General features: G+C 45.4%; 1 protein-coding gene across 2 annotated transcripts in view; it reads right to left on the bottom strand.

The window, feature by feature from the left end:
• Positions 1–402: 402 nt before the first annotated feature.
• LOC311227913 (acetylcholine receptor subunit alpha-like) overlaps positions 403–18531 on the bottom strand; it is a 70758-nt gene continuing 52629 nt past the window's right edge. The window contains exons 6-10 of one of the 2 annotated variants that reach the window (XM_084313775.1): positions 13218–13388; positions 12691–12757; positions 10986–11209; positions 6958–7197; positions 403–543 (exon numbers count right to left, since the gene is read on the bottom strand). In XM_084313775.1, coding sequence (XP_084169901.1) covers positions 415–543; positions 6958–7197; positions 10986–11209; positions 12691–12757; positions 13218–13388 — 831 coding nt within the window. In that variant the 3' untranslated portion in view covers positions 403–414. Of the gene's footprint in view, positions 544–6957; positions 7198–10985; positions 11210–12690; positions 12758–13150; positions 13389–18531 lie in introns of both variants that reach the window. The other variant, XM_084313774.1, reaches the window with a different exon arrangement.

Genomic DNA, 18531 nt, shown 5'->3' with positions numbered 1-18531 from the left:
AAGCTCTGTATGCATTACATAATATACAAAGCTCTATAACGAACCGCGCAGATTCTGAGGGTTTAGGTCAAAGCGTAAGGATTTACTTAACTTTAGAAACGTAGTGTGTATGTCACTGAATTTCCCCAAGGGATTAATAAAGTTCATCCTTATCCTTATCCTTATCCTTAACACTTTCAGAGCCCTTAAACTTCGGCGAAAAACCCCTTTGTTGAGAGCTTTTCCCTTCAAAAACACAATGCGAACCTGCAACGGTCACTGACTTAATCCTCAGAATCTGCTGCGGTTCGTCCATAGAGCGAACCTTAACCCGGGAACCTCCTCAAGGACCCCTGGGACCCCCTCAAGGACCCCTGGAACCCCCTCAAGGACCCCTGGAATCCCCTCAAGGACCCCACGTTGGGACCCCGCTCCCTAGAGCATGCTGAGCTCGATGAGACGGCCTGCAAACACCCCCAACGTGCCGATCAGACACACCGCCATGAACACACACAGCAGGATGTGATCCAACACCATGGCCACGAACTTCCACTCCTCTGCAGCCTGGAGGGAGAGAGAGAGAGGAGGGAGAGAGAGAGAGGAGGGAGAGAAGAGAAAGAGGAGGGGGGAGAGGAGGGAGGAGGTAGAGGGGAAAGAGAGAGGGGAGAGAGGAGGGAGAGAGAGGGGGGAGAGAGGAGGGAGAGAGAGAGAGGAGAGAGAGAGAGAGGAGAACGAGGAGGGAGAGGGGAGAGAGGAGGGGGGAGGGAGGAGGGTAGAGGGTAGAGGAGGGAGGAGGGAGAGAGGAGGGGGAAGGGAGGAGGGAGAGGGGATAGGAGGGAGGAGGGAGAGAGGAGAGGAGGTCAGAGAGGAGGGCAGAGAGGAGGGAGGAGGGAGTGGGAAGAAAGGGAGAGGAGGGAGCAGGGGAGAGAGAGGAGGGAGGAGAGAGAGAGGAGGGAGAGGGGAGAGGAGGGGGAGAGAGAGGAGAGAAAGGAGGGAGAGGAGAGAGAGGAGAGAGGAGGGAGAGAGGAGAGAGATGAGAGAGAGAGGAGAGAGAGGAGGGAGAGAGGAGAGAGGAGGGAGAGAGGAAGGAGAGAGGAGGGAGATAGGAGGGAGAGAGGAGAGAGAGAGGAGGGAGAGAGGAGGGAGAGGGAGAGAGGAGGGAGAGGAGGGAGAGGAGGGATAGAGGAGAGAGAGAGGAGGGAGAGAAGAGAGAGAGGAGGGAGATAGGAGAGAGAAAGGAGGGAGAGAGGAGGGAGAAGAGGGAGAGAAGAGAGAGAGGAGAGAGATGAGAGAGATGAGAGAGAGGAGGGGGAGAAGAGAGGGAGAGGGGGAGAGAGGAGAGATAGAGAGGAGGGGGAGAAGAGGGAGAGAGAGAGGAGGGAGAGAGAGAGAGGAAGGAGAGAGGAGGGAGGAGGGAGAGAGAGGAGGGAGAGAGAGAAGAGGAGGGAGGAGGGAGGGAGGGAGGAGGGAGGGGGGATGGAGAGGAGGGAGAGATGAGGGAAGAGGGAGGGGAGAGGAGGGAGGAGGGAGAGAGGGGGGAGGAGGGAGAGGGGAGAGAGAGGAGGGAGAGAGGGGGGGAGGAGGGAGAGGGGAGAGAGGAGGGGGGAGGGAGGGGGGTAGATGGGAGAGGAGGTAGGAGAGAGAGGGGAGAGGAGGGCAGATAGGAGGGAGAGGGAGAGAGGAGGGAGATAGGAGGGAGAGGGGAAGGAGATAGGAGGGAGAGAGGAGGGAGAGGAGGGAGAGAGGAGGGAGAGAGGAGAGAGAGAGGAGGGAGAGAAGAGAGAGAGGAGGGAGATAGGAGGGAGAGAGGAGAGAGAGGAGGGAGAGAGGAGAGAGAGGAGGGAGAGAGGAGGGAGAGAGGAGAGAGAGGAGGGAGAGAAGAGAGAGAGGAGGGAGATAGGAGGGAGAGAGGAAGAGGAGGGAGAGAGGAGAGGGAGGAGGAAGAGAGGAGGGAGAGAGGAGAGAGAGATGAGGGAGAGAAGAGAGAGAGGAGGGAGAGAGGAGAGAGAGAGGAGGGAGAGAGGAGAGAGATAGGAGGGAGAGAAGAGAGAGAGGAGGGAGATAGGAGGGAGAGAGAAACATCATAAGATAATATATTCCTGTATTTTGTTGGTGCTTTGAGCACCACAAGCAGAGTGCCATTCAGCAGATATCTCTACGGCAGTTATCTCCAAAAGTAGGTGAATCCCCCTAAAACCATCTGGATGGATAATAGTACTCCGGATAAGAAGGACAATAATGTTTCTTTTTGTTATTTTTCGGGTGAACTGCCACTTTAATAATAGCAATCCTTATTCAGCTCACAGCAGGGAATGTGTCCAAACAAACACATTATTGTTCCTTCTCTGGCTGCCTGGCCACGACCACTGACGCTGACAGTACTGTACTGTACTGTACTGTACACAGGGCACTCGCTGTCGTCGCATAGCAACATGTCAACTCAACGACATGGTCTTATCAGAAAATGTCAATACTAAAAAAAAGTATTATCAACAACAGAAAAAAATATACATAATAGTTGTTATGTTATAGCCATTATGTAATATTTACTTATTGTATAAGTCATATATTTACATTTCCTATGGGCAAAGGTCCAAAACAAACAGCGACACAGGGAGTCGAACCATCAATGATTGTGGGTTCTGGTTAAGGTTAGGGTTAGTTTAACAGAGTTAAGGTTAAGTTAAGGTTAGGGTTAGTTTAAGGTAACAGAGTTAAGGTTAAGTTAAGGTTATGGTTAGTTTAAGGTAACAGAGTTAAGGTTAAGTTAAGGTTATGGTTAGTTTAAGGTAACATAGTTAAGGTTAAGTTAAGGTTAGGGTTAGTTTAAGGTAACAGAGTTAAGGTTAAGTTGAATGAATGAATGAATGAATGAATGACTTTATTTGACAATATAAAAAATAAACATGTGACAGAAGAGCACAGTCGGGATATACTGCCAAGGATGAATACAAAAAAGCTCAGAGCTTATTTCCATTGTGGTCCTTGTAGGGGGGTGGGGGAGTGTGATGCTTAAAACATGCATCATACAAAACGTGACATCACAACACATCACATATACCATTTAACATTTATATACATACAGACTCATACAACATGCAAGGGTGCCTTAAGCTAAGTGTCTAGGTCAAGTATAGTCCCTTTTGAGCCATGTCTTCAGGCTGGACCTGAATCTAACGGCATTGTCTATGATTTTCAGTTCACTGGGCAGACTATTCCAATAGACAGCTGCTGAATACAGAAAGGACTCCTTCCCCATACAGCTCCTGAATCTGACTGGCACAAAGTCAGTTGAGCTGCGCCTAGTTTGGTATGCGTGGGTGTCTCTGATTCGGTTGAAGTAGTTGTTAAAGTACACTGGCACTACCCCGTGCACTATTCTGTGAACTAGGCACATCCCTATCTGGTTTACTCTGTCTTCCACCTTAAGCCATCTCATGATCTCAAAGTGAGATGGGTCAAGGTGGGTTCGGGCAGGTAGCCTTAGTATTACCCTGATTAGCTTGTTTTGTGATGTCTGTAGTTTTATTTTCTGACTTTTGGGGGCACTGTTGTACCAGGAGCCACACGCATAGTCATAGTGACACTGTATGAGAGCTCCAGCAAGAATCTTCATCGCTGACTGATCTAAAAAATGAGAGATTCTGGCTAGGTATCTAGTCCTGTTATTTATCTTTGTAAGTGCTTGGTGAGCCATGCTTTCCCCTGATAAGCTGTTTTCCAGGACGCAACCGAGATATTTCACAGATGTTTTGTCTGTGAGAACAGTATCTCCTATTCTAATGTTAAAACCTGGCGATTTTCTGAGCCTGACCTTTGACCCGAATAAAATGGACTCAGTCTTCCCCACGTGGAGGCACAGCTTGTTGTGGCCTAGCCAGTCGCTAACCTTCTCTAGTTCTGCACTCAATGTCTGCTCAACCACTTGTTTGTCTTTGTGAGACACTAGTAGGGCGGAGTCATCTTCGTATAAAAAAAGGTCACATGAGCAAGCTGCTTTCAGGTAATTTATATACAGGAGAAAGAGGAGCGGACCCAGTTAAGTTAAGGTTATGGTTAGTTTAAGGTAACAGAGTTAAGGTTAAGTTAAGGTTAGGGTTAGTTTAAGGTAACAGAGTTAAAGTTAAGTTAAGGTTATGGTTAGTTTAAGCTAACAGAGTTAAGGTTAAGTTAAGGTTATGGTTAGTTTAAGGTAACAGAGTTAAGGTTAAGTTAAGGTTAGGGTTAGTTTAAGGTAACAGCGTTAAGGTTAAGTTAAGGTCATGGTTAGTTTAAGGTAACAGAGTTAAGGTTAGGGTTAGTTTAAGGTAACAGAGTTAAGGTTAAGTTAAGGTTATGGTTAGTTTAAGGTAACAGAGTTAAGGTTAGGGTTAGTTTAAGGTAACAGAGTTAAGGTTAAGTTAGGGTTATGGTTAGTTTAAGGTAACAGAGTTAAGGTTAAGTTAAGGTTATGGTTAGTTTAAGGTAACAGAGTTAAGGTTATGGTTAATTTAAGGTAACAGAGTTAAGGTTATGGTTAATTGAAGGTAACAGAGTTAAGGTTAAGTTAACACTTTAATCACCGAAGACGCTGTTCAGCGTCTTTCCCCGCCATGCTTATTCTGCCGAAGACGCTGGACAGCGTCTTTGATATCAATATTTCAAAAATCTGTGATCGAAATCATATTTCTCCCCCAGAGACATTATATGTACTGGTGAGCCCCTCTCAACTCTCCAACGGTTCAAGAGCGCCATCTGGTGGCCGATCGGCGGATCGCCCAGGACAGAAACAGGAAGTGGAAGCTGGTGCTCATTTCAATTCGGTCCGATCACTCGCTAATAGTCCCAGGACTCGAGCTGATCACAACAGATAGCAATCCGTTACCAATAACTCGATAAACAACATGATTTGGACGTATATACTATTATACAACCTGGAAATGGATCGGATCTTTCTACATCCCATAATAGAAACATTTCTGTTCCACGCTCATCTCCCAACGGCACGAGGAAGATACGGTAAGATCCAGCGTTATTTTTCAACGTGTTCTTTACTAACTGCTCTAATGATCATATCACCCACACTAGATGAATGATATAACGTTGCCCACGGAATTATAAACGACCCACCGCCCATCCGGTCGACATCAGATGATAAGTAGTAACTTCTAGAAGCACGTCCATTTGAAATGTTTTATCTCGCGCCGATTGCTATCAAACTGTATACAATCATCAATATAATGCATTTAGGGCTATAAATCACGTTCTGAAGAAAGCTGCAGAAAACGATAAAAACATACTTTAGACCGTATTTTAGTATGAATATGTGAATGAAAAAGTATAACGTTGCTACACCCTGAACAATAGATATAGGACGTTGAATGGGCCATAGTAATGTCAATTTAGCAATACAATTTAAAAAGGTATAGCCCTGCAAAGAAGGGGAACATCTCCCGAGGGATGGTAAATTATAAATTTAACCCCGGCGATCAAAGTGTTAAGGTTATGGTTAGTTTAAGGTAACAGAGTTAAGGTTATGGTTAGTTTAAGGTAACAGAGTTAAGGTTAAGTTAAGGTAAGGGCACTTGCCTCCTGGGTTTGTTCTCCAGCAGGGGAATTTAAACGTTAAAAGTTTAAAATGTTTGAATATGTAATATATGTACTTATTTGTAAATACGTCAATATATTACGTACGGCTATAACATAACATACAATATGTACCTTTTTCCTGTGGTCGATTAGTACTTTATTTACATATTTGAAGTGAGAACGGGCTGCAGCGCCCCCCCCCCCCCCCCCCAGTGGCATAATCCATGCTGACGATAAACAATACATATTTTATAGATATTTTATAGATACTATTGGGTATAGATATTATTATAGAATCTATAATCTACACACATTATAGAAGATGACTCTGAGCATCTCTGTCCTGCTGTCCTTTATTTACATATTTTAAGCAAGACTGATCAACTATAACGGTTAACCGTCTGTAGTGTGGTAGTGAAAGGGTTAACCTTCTGTATTGTCGCAGTGAAAGGGTTAACCTTCTGTAGTGTGCTAGTGAAAGGTTAACCGTCTGTAGTGTGGTAGTGAAAGGGTTAACCTTCTGTAGTGTGGTTGTGAAAGGGTTAACCCGTTGGTAGTGTGGTAGTGAAAGGGTTACCCTTCTGTATTGTCGCAGTGAAAGGGATAACCCTTTGGTAGTGTGATAGTGAAAGGGTTACCCTTCTGTATTGTCGCAGTGAAAGGGTTAACCCTTTGATAGTGTAGTAGTGAAAGGGTTAAGCGAGACTGATCAACTATATCAACATGTTACATTATTGATATAATGTATCTTCTTTACCACGTGTTGTGTTGAACAGTAACACCACAGTTACTCAAGCGGAATCCAAGAGCAATCAACATTATGTTTTGAGATATGTTGAGAAATGGTCATTTTTGTCAACAGTGACATAAATGGTAAATGGCTGCCTTTATATAGCAGATTTTTATCCAAAGCGCTTTACAATTTGTTACCCACATTTTTCACTCACACATTCACATACCGACAGCAGAGGCGACCATGCAAGGTGCCAACCTGCTCATCGGGAGCAGTTAAGGGTTAAGTATCTTGCTCAAGGACACTCAGACACGCTGCCCGGGAGGAGCGGGAATCGAACCTGGAACCCTCCGGATTACCAGACGACCCCTCTACCTCCTGAACCACTGTTGCCCCCCCCCCCCCCCCCATTCACTCACACATTCACACACCGACGGCGGAGATGACCATGCAAGGTGCCGAACTGCTCATCGGGAGCAGTTAGGGGTTAAGTGTCTTGCTCAAGGACACTCAGACACGCTGCCCGGGAGGAGCGGGTATCGAACCTGAAACCCTCCGGATTACCGGATGACCGCTCTACCTCCCGAGCCACTGTCTCTCTCTCACCCCCCCCCCATATGAGAGCAATGAGGAACCACAGCCCTGTCGCACCCCCCCTCTACGCCGAGAAGCCTTACGTTGTTCGACTCCTCGTCCGACTTCATGGTCTCTGCGATGTACTTGACCCCCTCGATGGCGCTGCGCACGTCCGGGTTCTTGGTGATGGGCGACTGGTAGTGCACGGCGGTGGGCGTGGGCTTCCCCGAGATGTCGGAGATGTCGAAGTCCGCCCCGTAGATGCTCTTCTCCTGCTTGTCCTTGGAGGGCCGCTTCATGGTGGAGAAGAACATGATGTTGGGAATGGTCTCGATGAAGACCTGGAGGGGGGAGGGGGGATAACATGAGTAGAGCTCCGGACTCATGATCGAAAGATCATCGGTTCGAGCCCCGGTCAAGGCCGTTGTCGGAATTGTGGTGTTGTTGTCCAGCAGGGGGCACGCTGTCCTCTGGACTTTTTTTTCCATTTCAACCTTTATTTAAAATCGTAAGCTTCTGAGGTTTCCCTCATTTACAGAAACGACGATTGTACAAAATGTAAACAGTACATAATACAAACAATATTCACAGAAAATTAAACACCAGAGTAAAAATAAAAAACTTTAAAAATAATTTAAAAAGATCAGCTAAAACAGTTACAGGTAGTCACACAATGGTCTGAAATCATACGTTTAAACATTCCAAGGGAAGGGAGAACCTCCAATTTCAGAGAGAGTTTAAGGACATTCCATGAGTTAGAGGCATCAAAGGAAAAAGCTGACTTCCCTAGATCAGAACAAACTTTAGGAACCCTAAGAACCATCCGGTCATTCGATCGAGTTGACTAGTCAGTAACAATGCCCCTGTTACAATGATAGGAACACGGTACAGCTACGAGTGCCGTCCTTCGGATGAGACGCTAAACCGAGGCCCTGACTGAATCTCGGTCGTTAAAAGAACCCAGGGCGCCTATCGTAAAGAGTAGGGGGTTCCCCAACGTTCCTCGCCAAATTCCCAATCAGGTCTCTGACATCAAGGCCAACTAATCATCCTTTCCCCTTAATTGGCTGATATCAATCCCTGTCTCCTGAGCCGTTCAGCCATTGTGTAGTGTGATGTGTGCCTGCATGGTGCCAGTGTATGGTAGTCAGTGTAGTCTGATGTCTGCCTGGTGCCAGTGTATGGCAGCCATTGAGCCTGCGTAGCCCAAGGTTGGGTGCTATACCAGTGGTGGTGAAGGAGGCAATTTCCACCCTACATTGTGGGGAGCGCATTGAGTGTCTAGAAAAGCGCTATATAAATGTAATGAATTATTATTATTATGAATTATAACCGCAGTGTGAAAGCAGGGCTGAAAAACCTCGAAGGCCGAGTCTGTCGTCCGAAATAGGAATGGAGACATATTTTCCTTCTCTAGGTGATTGACTGAGCTGTTGATACGAGGATGAACACTAGAAGAGATTTAAATAGTGTTCGTGGATTTTGGGTTGGTCACCAACGTTGGCTTGTTTACGTTGGTAATGTTTGTAAACACAGGAGCAAAATAGACCTATATTCTGATTTATTATGATGGGTTAAGAAAGATTAAATATGATTAAACATTATTTTCTATCAACAAATCAAACAATCAAAAAGTAGGATTGGGGCTTTAATTTAATATAGTCTTCTAGTATATAACAGCAGGAAGTGTCTGGGTATCTGGGTAAAGACTCAATTCAGGCTAACTACCACAAGGTGGCGATATAGTCCAAATGATTGTTGATTGACTGTTGCCAGGCTCTGGGAAGGAGGTTCAACCCCAGCCAACAGAACTGGCTTCAGAAGGGGGGGGGGTATTCCTTGACCAACAAACATGTAGTCATCTGCACCTTTGTTTACACTGTTTATTGTTCTCATATTTTTATATTCAGAGTAAATTGTATTGTTTACACTTTTATTTTTTGTAAACATAATTTTTTTTTTTGTATATATTCAGATTTAATTTAATTGCCTATATTTATGTCTTTCTGCTATTATCCTGCCCATACCTGTACCTCCCCTCACCCATGCTGCTATGATGCCCAACATTTTATATATTTATTCTTATATATATCTATCCACATCTGTCTGTACATACCTGCATATAATCCTTTTTACATATCCGTAGATACTATATCTATATCTGTACATATCTGTAGAGATAGATACTATATCTATATATGTACATATCCGTAGATACTATATCTATATCTGTACATATCCCTTACCTACTCTTACTATAGTAATTAACTATAGTTACACTGCTGGCCAGTATGACTTACTACCATAGTGTCTTTATTCCTGTATCACTGTACATTTTTATTTTTTTTATTTATCTTTTTTCCCCTCCATTTTCCTCAGATTTTTCTCCCATCCCAATGTTAGTCGTATGCCAATTCCCAATCCCCTTCCTGGTCGCTGCGCACTTACCCCCCACAGTCAGATCATCTGGGAGAGTGGAGGCTATCACGTGCTTCCTCCGACACACGTCCAGCCAATCAACCGCTTCTTTTCACCTGGCAGCGCGGATCCTCCCTGAGAGGGCGTAGCGTGTGGAAGGATCACACTATCCCACTCAGGTCCTATCCGCGCTTAGCAGGCGCCCCGACCAAACTGTAGGAGTCGCTGTTTACAACGACCCGGACCCACCCCGCCAGCTTCTCCCACCCTCTAATACAGCCAATTGTATTAGTGTGAACGGCCAGCCAAGCTGGTGACAACCCCGGAGCTGCGAATCCAGCTCACAGCTCCGGGGTTGGTGACGAACGCAATCTCTGCTACGCCACCTAACCGCCATCACTGTACATATTAATACTACACCTCTGTACATACATCTGATTAGCACTATTACTCAGTAGTACTAATTCATATATTTTATACCCAGTTTAATCACCTGTACATTGTATATTACTGTTACACTTTACTGTTACATTTGCACTCTGGTTGGATGCCAAACCTCTTTTCGTTGTAGTGTACTTGTGGTGTATGATGACAATTAGGGATGTCTGATATTATCGGCCTACCGATATTATCGGCTGATATTGGCATTCAAATTTAATATCGGAAATGATCTGTATTGGTTTTCAATTTTTTTTTTTTTTTTTTTTACATTTATTTAACCTTTATTTACCCAGGCAAGAAAGTAAGAACAAATTCTTATTTTATTTATTGTCAAAAGTATGCATAATGTTGTGTTAATTCCACGACAAGAGATATGTAATGTTAATTACCTGAAATTATTAATTTTTTTGGGGGGGGAAACCCCGCATATATCGGTATCTGTAACGCTCCCCAGGTCCTGCTGGACCAGACAGCAAACCTCCCCCCGGTTCGGCTGGACCAGGATTTGGACCTTCACAAATTCCCTTCATACCCCCTTTCAATAACAATATACCACTGCACAATACATCACTGCGATCTGGTGGCCTGAGTCAGATGTGGCAGCTCTGGGCTCAGGTCACTCAGTTGTGTCATATTATTTACAATAATTTGTGTTTTGTATATTTGTTGTCTTTGCTGTCTGTATTGTTTCCACTGTGTTAGTCTGGCGTTCCTACTGTCTGTGTTTTGTAAATGTGTTCTTGTCTTGTGTGTCTCTGTATTGTACATTTGTTCTAGTTTATTTCCCTGTGTGTTTAGTCTTATGTTAGTTCTGTTTACCACACCTGTGTCCTGTTAACAATCACCCTCTGTCTCTAATTAGTGTGTGTATCTAGGTGTTGTCATCATTGATTCTTGTTACCCTTGTCTATGTGTTGTCATTCCCTGTATCCTGTGATTCCTGTCATTTAAGTAAAGTTTGATTATCACTATGTCGTCTCCTGCCTGCGCTCTCCAAGCTCTTCGTGTTTACATCTGCATCTGGGTTCCAGTCATCATGCCATCTAAGCGCATTCGTAACAGGTATCGGTTGATATCGGTATCGGAAATTAAGAGTTGGACAATATCGGTATATCGGATATCGGTAAAAAAGCCAATATCGAACATCCCTAATGACAATACATTTTAATCTAATATAATCTAATCTAATCTAATCTAATCTGTGCACGCCTGGTACTGGTAGCAAGCCGACCTGAAACCACATTATAATAATCCCCCCCCCCCCGCTCACCTTGCGCACCCAGTTGGGCATGGTGTGGGTGCTGGGGGAGCGGTGATGGGTGTTGATGACGATGACGGTGATGATGATGGAGGCTATGACGAAGACCATGGTGAAGAGCATGTACTTCCCGATGAGGGGCACGGCGCTGGAGGTGGACGGGATCAGCTCCACGATGACCAGCAGGAAGACAGTGAGAGACAGCAGGACAGAGATGGAGAGAGTCATCTTCTCACCTGGGGGGGGAGGAGGAGAAGGGGGGGGGGGGGGCACAGTGAGAGACAGCAGGACAGAGATGGAGAGTGTCATCTTCTCACCTGGGGGGGAGGGGGGGGCACACAGTCACAACAGTGTTTATGTTTATGTTTATTAGGATCCCCATTAGTCATCATCAACGTGTTGACTATTCTGCCTGGGGTCCTCCTCACAGATATACACATACAAATATCAAACATTCAGTGTAAATCAGTCATATAGCACATACATAATCAATAGAAAATTAAACAAAAGGCAGCCAGGTAGCACAGCGGACTAAGCGTCTGTCTACCACCGCAGAGACAGTGGGATCTAATCCAACTGCCAGCGGTGCCTCCGGCTTGTCGGTCGTCCTCCATACTGACACAATTGGCAGAGTCAGCGGGTGGGAAGCCGGTGAGGGTGGGTCCTGGTCGTTGTAAACAGCGACTCCTACAGTTCGGTCGGGGCGCCTGCACAGCGAGGGAAGGATCTGGGAGATGTAGTGTGACCTTCCACACGTTACACTCTCCCAGTGAGAGTCCGCGCTGCCAGGTGAAAAGAAGCGGTTGATTGGCTGCACATGTGTGTCGGAGGAAGCATGTGATAGTCTTCGCCCTCCCAGACCGACGGTAGGGGGTAAGCGCGCAACGACCAGGAAGGGGATTGGGAATTGGCATAACGACTAACATTGGGATGGGAGAAAAAACGGAAAAAGGAGAAAAAAAGAAAAAAGAAAACAAAAGAAAATAAATCCATTTCACCATACCTTTAAAAAAAAAAGCACAAAGTAAACAGAAGAAGTTTGGATAACATGGCTGCAGCTACACTCATGCATGACATATATTGATTTCCTTCCGGATTGTGGCTCCTTTAAGTTTCTTTTTGAAACGGTCCTTGTTTTCCGTCCGTATGATATGTAATGGGATCCTATTCTAATATGTTATGGCTCTATACATTGCAGTTTTCTTTAGACCGTTGGTTCTAGGCAGAGGTAGGGTGAAGCGACTACTTGAAGCATGTCTGGTATTATGGTCATGTCTATCATTGGTGGATAAAAGCATAGAATACAATTGAGTGGGTTTACCTAAGGTACAAATGTTCTTTAAAAACCGAATCAAACTGCATGCTAGTCTCTGGTCCACCCTCATCCACGACAGTCTAGCATGCATTCCCTCCACACTATTCATTATAGAGCAGAGTGAGTCTGGCAGCTCTATTTCGAGTGAGCTGGAGCTATGGGGGGGGGGGGGGGGGGGGGGCGATGATTGAATGTGGATGAGAGCCTTGACATTAAGTGGTTGTAGCTACGGCTGTGTCCTTACAGACCAGTCAGGAAGGAGAACAGCATGCAGGGGATGATCACGTTGGAAGAAGTGTTGTAAACGTACCGGAGTCCGTGGGCAGGTAGAAGACCAGGCCGGCCAGGAAGGAGAACAGCATGCAGGGGATGATGACGGTGGAAGAAGTGTTGTAAACGTACCGGAGTCCGTGGGCAGGTAGAAGACCAGGCCGGTCAGGAAGGAGAACAGCATGCAGGGGATGATCACGTTGGAAGAAGTGTTGTAAACGTACCGGAGTCCGTGGGCAGGTAGAAGACCAGGCCGGCCAGGAAGGAGAACAGCATGCAGGGGATGATGACGGTGGAAGAAGTGTTGTAAACGTACCGGAGTCCGTGGGCAGGTAGAAGACCAGGCTGGTCAGGAAGGAGAACAGCATGCAGGGGATGATCACGTTGGAAGAAGTGTTGTAAACGTACCGGAGTCCGTGGGCAGGTAGAAGACCAGGCCGGTCAGGAAGGAGAACAGCATGCAGGGGATGATGACGTTGGAAGAAGTGTTGTAAACGTACCGGAGTCCGTGGGCAGGTAGAAGACCAGGCCGGTCAGGAAGGAGAACAGCATGCAGGGGATGATGACGTTGGAAGAAGTGTTGTAAACGTACCGGAGTCCGTGGGCAGGTAGAAGACCAGGCCGGTCAGGAAGGAGAACAACATGCAGGGGATGATGACATTGACGATGAAGTAGAGCGGCAGCCGCAGCATCAGGAAGTGGTAGGTGATGTCCAGGTAGGGGGTCTCCGGGCAGCAGGCGTAGTAGACCCAGTGCTTCCAACTGCGGAAGTCCTTCATTACCCACTCCCCACTCTCCATGAAGTTACTGAGGTCAGGCCGGTCGTTGTCCTGAGAGGAGGGGGAGGGGGGGGCGGGAGGAGGAGGAGGAGGAGGGGGGAGAGGGGGGGGGGAGGAGGAGGAGGAGGAGGCAGAGGGGGAGGGAGGAGGAGGAGGAGGGAGGAGAAGAAGAAGAAGAAGGAGAAGAAGAAATAGAATATGAAAAAGGAGACGAAAAAGAAGATGATCAAGTTGATTGAGAACTTTGGTGATTTATCGGGATTCAAGATAAATTGGCCGAAGTCGGCTTTCCTTCCACTTAACACCCCTGCAAAAAAAGATATAACCCTCCCAGGAGAGATACCTATGGTAAAACATTTTAGATGCTTGGGAGTGGAAATATTCCCCACCATAAGACAAACGGTGAAGCACAATTACACAAAAATACAAAACAAAATCAAAGACGACCTTGATAGGTGGGCAAAACTTAAAAACTCAGTACAGTACTCAATAGTTAAGATGGACGTACTACCTAGAATCAACTTCTTCAGTTCAATGCTACTGTTACCCCCTCCAGAGGGTTACTGGAAAAGATTACACTCCTCCACATACAAATTTATTTGGAATAACAAACCACCACGTATAAAAAGATCCACCGCACAGAGAAATAAAGCAGACGGTGGCATGGCATTTCCAGATTTTTTCCACTATTTTAAGGCGTACACATTAAGACCATTGACAACATGGTTTGATCCCCAAGCATTAGTATCCTGGAGAAAATTAGAAGAAAACATAGTAGCCCCACATAGACTGAAGGACATAGCATACACTAAACTACCAATCAAGCATTGTGAACGGAAATTTGGCCCCATAATTACTCATGCTATCCGGATATGGCGTGAAACACAAAAAAAATATCCTAACCCACATAAATGGCACAATCATACTCCCTTATTCAATAACAATGCACTCTTAATTGAAAAACGACATATAAGATTCCCTATATGGGAAGAGCAAGGCATACACTCATTAGGGGATGTTTTTAACAAACAGGGTTTTTGTAGTTATGGAGAAATATGCAAAAAATTTAATCTCACCAAGTCCACATGGCTTTTTTACATACAGTTACGGCTATGTTTGAAGTCTCACGGTGTTCCATTAGACATACCAATTGAACACCACAGATACCACAAATTCTTCTATGAAAGAGAGACATCGAGAGGTTTTGTTTCAGATTTTTATCATCAATTACTAACGTCCTCGTATGAAACCCTCCAACTAGACTCTGTCTGGAGGAGGGATATACCAGACCTGGAAAGTGACTTTGATTGGCAAGGGGCCTGGGCAAATGTCCGACTTACATCAAGGAACCCGGACCATCAACAAATCAATCTTAACTATATTCACAGGACATACTTGACTCCTATAAGACTGAACTGAATGGGTCTTAAACAAGACTCCAAATGCTCCCAATGTACAAATGGGGATGAAGGGACATTTATGCACATGTACTGGTACTGCCCACCAGTTAAGATATTCTGGAAAGATGTGAACCAACAATTATCAAAACTCTTATCTTGGAATATACCTGTACACCCCTCTGTATTACTATTGAATGATGTTTTTGAGTTTGCAGTACATCCACAGCTAAAGAGATTGGTTTTATCGGGTATCACAGTAGCTAAAAAGCTGATCGCATCACGCTGGTTTCAACCGGAAAAAATGTGCCGGCAAGTTTGGTTTCTTACATATCTCGATGTGATTTATCAAGAAATATCTACAGCAAGAATTCTGGGTCTCAATGAATCCAAAATGACAATGTGGTTAGAAGTGGTGGAGAGAATAAAAGCTAGCTTATAATGGTAGTGTCTGGTTAGGAGCGAGGGATAATGGAGGTACTATACAAAGAGGGGTCCGGGAGGGGGGGGGTTCGAGCTGGAGCATATGTGTGTAGGTTTTTAGATAACAGGTATTAGGGGTATATCCTGTATAAGACATTGGTATAAATGGTAATTTCGTTGGATATACACTGTGTATTAATGCTTGTCTATCTTATCGTGTGTTGTCATGTTTGTTTATATGTGTGTTTAAAAAATAATAAAAAAATAAAATACAGAAAAAGAAGATGATGAAGAAGAAGAAAAAGAAGAAGATGAAGAAGAAGATGAAGAAGAAGATGAAGGCGAAGAAGAAGAAGTGGAAGAAAAAGAAGGAGAAGAAGAAGGTGAAGAAGATGAAGAAGATGAAAAAGATGAAGAAGAAGATGAAGGAGAATAAGAAGAAATAGAAGATGAAGAAAAAGAAGAAGACGTAGATGAAGAAGGCAAAGGAGAAGAAGATGAAGAAAAAGAAGGTGAAGAAAGAAAGAAGAAGAAGAAGGTGAAGAAAAAAAGAAAGAAGAAGAAGAATATCTTATTTCTCATCTATAAATCAAACTAATAGGAATGTGGTGAGCAGTCAACATGTGAGGGCGTTGTTGATCATATGTACATACAGGCCTCTCTATATATACACTCTGTTACGCTTAATGTGGGAACACAGGGATACATGTAGCCTACTGTACATCCCCCGTCGGGTCTCTAAATGTCAGGGAAACGTGTGGATCCTTTAATTAGCCTCCTGCGCGCACGTCTCTGGCATGTTGAGTGCACGTTTAGGTTTGGATGAATAATTGAAACAGATTTTGGATATCAACCACAAAGTGTTCGCTGTATCTCAGCATGTCTTCTCCACTCCTGAGGTTAAAGGGGAGCGTTGAGGTACATCGGTTTAGGTTTATAAATGAATGTGCGTAAAAAGATGTGGAGAATTTAAGAAACAGGATTATCACTGTATTAGAGCCTTATTGACAGATTTATATTTTTTTTTAAATGGACCTGTCTCAAAACCCTGCCCTCTTTTCTTGATCCTCCAATCACAGCTGTCGCTTACCTCGGACTTCCTCGTACAAACAAAGTTTTGTCTAATCTCCCCTCCCCTGTCTTGAATGTTGCTAGACTATGCCCCCACTGGCCGGTTGTAGGAAGGATAGAAGCCTTGCATCACGTGTACCCTCCGGTACACGAGGAGGCAGCCGGTCACATCTTTTCACCTGCGAGCACGGACTCTCATTGGAGAGGTGTGGGAGGCTCACACTGCCCCCGCCATTTCCTGTCTCTGCTGTGCAGGCGCCCTGACCGACCTGTAGGAGTCGCTGTCCACAATGTCCAGATTACCACCCTTCGACTTCCCACCCGCCAATTGAGTTAGTATGACGGCCGGCCCAAGCCGGAAGCAACGCCGACAGCCGGAGTCGAACCTGGTGCCTTATCTATCTATCTATCTATCTATCTATCTATCTATCTATCTATCTATCTATCTATCTATCTATCTATCTATCTATCTATCTATCTATCTATCTATCTATCTATCTATCTATCTATCTATCTATCTATCTATCTATCTATCTATCCATCCATCCATCCATCCATCCATCCATCCATCCATCCATCCATCCATCCATCCATCCATCCATCCATCCATCCATCCATCCATCCATCCATCCATCCATCCATCCATCCATCCATCCATCCATCCATCCATCCATCCATCCATCCATCCATCCATCCATCCATCCATCCATCCATCCATCCATCCATCCATCCATCCATCCATCCATCCATCCATCCATCCATCCATCCATCCATCCATCCATCCATCCATCCATCCATCCATCCATCCATCCATCCATCCATCCATCCATCCATCCATCCATCCATCCATCCATCCATCCATCCATCCATCCATCCATCCATCCATCCATCCATCCATCCATCCATCCATCCATCCATCCATCCATCCATCCATCCATCCATCCATCCATCCATCCATCCATCCATCCATCCATCCATCCATCCATCCATCCATCCATCCATCCATCCATCCATCCATCCATCCATCCATCCATCCATCCATCCATCCATCCATCCATCCATCCATCCATCCATCCATCCATCCATCCATCCATCCATCCATCCATCCATCCATCCATCCATCCATCCATCCATCCATCCATCCATCCATCCATCCATCCATCCATCCATCCATCCATCCATCCATCCATCCATCCATCCATCCATCCATCCATCCATCCATCCATCCATCCATCCATCCATCCATCCATCCATCCATCCATCCATCCATCCATCCATCCATCCATCCATCCATCCATCCATCCATCCATCCATCCATCCATCCATCCATCCATCCATCCATCCATCCATCCATCCATCCATCCATCCATCCATCCATCCATCCATCCATCCATCCATCCATCCATCCATCCATCCATCCATCCATCCATCCATCCATCCATCCATCCATCCATCCATCCATCCATCCATCCATCCATCCATCCATCCATCCATCCATCCATCCATCCATCCATCCATCCATCCATCCATCCATCCATCCATCCATCCATCCATCCATCCATCCATCCATCCATCCATCCATCCATCCATCCATCTATCTATCTATCTATCTATCTATCTGTGTTGTATAATGACAATAACATTTACAGTAATCTAATCTAATTCGCCAGGAAATGTGCACAATCACCGTTTACTATTATGTATATACAGTATGTACATATGATGCAGATCACAGGCAGAGTATGATGTTATTACAGTACATATGATGCAGATCACAGGCAGAGTATGATGTCATTACAGTACATATGTGCCAACCAGTTAGCCCCTGTGTTCACCGCCATATTTAATCAATCCCTGGCGGAGTCAGTGGTCCCTGCCTGCTTCAAGATGTCTACCATCATCCCTGTACCGAAGAAACCCTCCCCAACATGTCTCAATGACTACAGACCGGTGGCACTCACCTCTGTGGTCATGAAATGTTTCGAGAGGCTGGTCAAGGATCACATTTGTGCCTCCCTCCCCAGTGATATGGACCCTATGCAATTTGCATACAGGACAAACAGGTCCACTGACAACGCGGTCTCCCAGGTACTGCACAGCACCCTCTCTCACCTTGACCGCCAGAAGGGGGGCTATGTGAGACTGTTGTTCATTGACTACAGCTCAGCGTTCAACACCATAGTCCCCACCAGACTGGTGGACAAGTTGATCGAGCTGGGTCTGAGCTCCGCTCTGAGCGCCTGGGTACTGGACTTTCTGAGTGAAAGACCCCAGGCGGTCAGGGTGGGGGGTCAGACCTCCAA

Source organism: Notolepis coatsorum (assembly GCF_963971535.1).
Source record: "Notolepis coatsorum genome assembly, chromosome: 5".
In the NCBI taxonomy this organism is placed as follows: Eukaryota; Metazoa; Chordata; class Actinopteri; order Aulopiformes; family Paralepididae; genus Notolepis; species Notolepis coatsorum.
This window is presented reverse-complemented; position numbering and strand designations above follow the sequence as displayed.